The 2,645-nt window shown below is 43.3% G+C and overlaps 1 protein-coding gene across 1 annotated transcript in view; it reads right to left on the bottom strand.

The window, feature by feature from the left end:
- Positions 1-448: 448 nt before the first annotated feature.
- Positions 449-2,645, bottom strand: part of SAP30L (SAP30 like) — an 8,972-nt gene continuing 6,775 nt past the window's right edge. The window contains exons 3-4 of the mRNA XM_039836671.1: positions 2,223-2,321; positions 449-694 (exon numbers count right to left, since the gene is read on the bottom strand). Of these exons, the coding sequence (XP_039692605.1) occupies positions 566-694; positions 2,223-2,321 (228 nt within the window). The 3' untranslated portion in view covers positions 449-565. The remainder of the gene's footprint in view (positions 695-2,222; positions 2,322-2,645) is intronic.

Genomic DNA, 2,645 nt, shown 5'->3' with positions numbered 1-2,645 from the left:
CAAGGCTGGCACTGTTAGTGACAGCTCAATTAGCCAACAAATGCTGATTGAGTGCCTACTCTATACAAGGCGCAGGGCCAGTGAAGGGGACCAGGGTCAGACTGATTTGCTGATAAACGACAAAGCTGGCAGCAAGGCAGGGCATCTATAGCCCCAGCACACGGGGGTCTGCTCATGCACCTCCACCATCACCTGTACACCGTTGCTATTCCAGGGCTACATCTCACACGTGGCAGTGTGGGAATACAAGGTGACTATCAAAATATTTGTTATCCCACATTTCCAGCAGAACTGACTTAATGCTTTCTTGAATGCTGCAATACAGTTTTTCTTTAAATCTTTTTATGATCTTGTTTTATCAGCCAAATAGTTGCCTTAAAAGAAAGTCTTTGTATACACATGCTGAATCAGGAGAATAAGATTCTCCTGATCAAAATGATTTACAGTATTTATCATTCAAACTTTTATTTACAATAAAACTTAAAAATCTTTATGGGCTTAAATGTAGCAGATATCACCTGTGCATTAAGCAATACACTTCATTCCTGGAAGATATGCTTCATCCTCACTCGAGCTGCTTGCCGCCCTCTGATTTCTGGTCCAGTCTACTCTTGTTACTCTTCACCATGTAGATGAAGTAGGCGAGGGTTTCTTTTTCATTCACAGGTATGTTCCTGAAATGTCGACTGACAGTCTATATGGCGGGGAAAAAACCAGAAAAAAAACATGCATATATCAGGGCCACAAATTCTAAACTATGCAAAAGAGGAACTAGAAATTGCTGCCATTGCTGAGGAGGAGGTTATGACCACTGCAGCAGTCCCTGCAGAGCTGCGGAACTCAGACTGCTTTCCTTTCCCCGGGGCTTAGGTGATTTGGTTTCCGGGCTCCCAAAAGCAGGACTTTAGCCCACGGCATTGCCAAGGTACAGTCGCATTTCGGTGGTAGTCAACTGTTCATCATGGCATGATCTCAAGGTCATCCCCACAGAGGGAGAGACCGGGACTGCTCTGGTTAGCCAGCTGCTACCGTAACCTCCCAGGCCCTGGAACTGGCAAGGTGTCTTTAAAAAAAATGATGTCAAATGAACAGCCAGTTGAACAGATGTAGGTGTGTGACCCAAGAATTCATCTCGAAAGACATCAGATTTGAATAAAAAGTCATCATTTACTCTATATTCCTGATATTTCGCTTTATTTTATAAGTCCCGAGAACGCACATCTCCTCTTGCCCCACCTCATCCTATTCCAGCCACCAGTGGTGAATAGTGGCAAACGGGTAATGCAGTCTTAAAGTAGGAAAGGCTTGTGTGCTCCTATGATTGATCTGGATGCCGGTGAAGGAGAGGTTTAAGAAAAAATAATAGATCAGCAAGAAACCTCTAAAGACCAAAAACCAGTGGGGTTGTGAGCCTTTAAGGAAGCCTCTGAATGAAAGTGAATGACTAGGACACATGGAAAGAGTCGGGGAACTAGAACTACTGAATGGTTATCTCTGGATGACAAGACTGTATTTTTCTTTTCTCTATTTTCCAAATGTTCTACAATAGGCAGAAAAACATATTAAGAAAAGAGGGATGAGTGGGTATCCACACAAATGCCAACAGGACAGAAGTATCCAGCCGGGCTGTTAGTATATTCAAATAAGGGCTAATGGAACAGTTTCTCCCCTACAAACTGTTAAGAACTCAGGGCAGGAGAAAACTTTCTTGGGCTTCATTCATTATAATAAATACTTCCATTACCAAAATGAGTGTAGAGAAAATCAAGGAAAAAAAACAAAGAAAGAAAAGTAGCTCCCATAGAATATGAGGGAAGGTTTGGGGATGATTAATCTGACACACTTGATGATATACAGAAAGGTACATGTCTATTAAGAATCTCGCAAACCAAGATTCGAATAAACGAACAAACAAAAGAACACTTGGGACTTTAGAATCAGGAGTTCTGAAATTCCGGGCTCAATTCTACTACAAACTTGCTGTGTGATTTTAAGCAAATCCTTCCCACTCTCTGTGTCATGGTTTCTTTCATGGAAAAAGAGCTTTCCAGGTCTAAAGCTACTGGGTTCAAAGTTGTGCAAAAGAGGGTACAGAAAGTTGCTTTCAGAGCTTTGGAGAGGATTATGATCCACAGGCACACAGAGCAGTAGGGAGAATCAAGGCTACCACTGGAAGCACAGTGCTGGCTTTCTCTTTTTAGAGTGCTATTTTGTCTACCTACTTCTGCTAACTGGGCCTTATTGAAGCCTGGTCTGGTCTGCAATTTGTAGTGCCGTTTATAACGCCGTAGAGTGTTCACTTGCAGCTGGAACAGATCAACCTGGAGGAAAGAGGAGAAACACATTATCCATCACCTGATCAGCCATGACCTCCCAAGAACCCACTATGCGCCTAGCACTATACTAGGTAAGGGTGGGGATGGAGAGAACTATACAGAAGTCTTAGAAATGGTCCACTGAGGACTAATGACTGGCTGGGAGGACAGAAATAACACTGGGAAAAGAGTTCTGGCTGGGGAAGGTGGTTCCAGAAGGCTGGAGGAGGCAGTGAAGCTTGAGCTAAGGAGAAGCAGGGATTAGAAAGGCAGTGAGAAACAGAGCAAGAGTAGGGAAAGAGAGAAGATGATGAGCAAAGAAAGCCAGGA

This window comes from Pteropus medius, unplaced genomic scaffold (genome assembly GCF_902729225.1).
Source record: "Pteropus medius unplaced genomic scaffold, Ma_sr-lr_union100, whole genome shotgun sequence".
Lineage (NCBI taxonomy): Eukaryota > Metazoa > Chordata > Mammalia > Chiroptera > Pteropodidae > Pteropus > Pteropus medius.
Note: the sequence above shows the minus strand (reverse complement) of the source record. Positions and strands in the feature narration are given on the sequence as shown.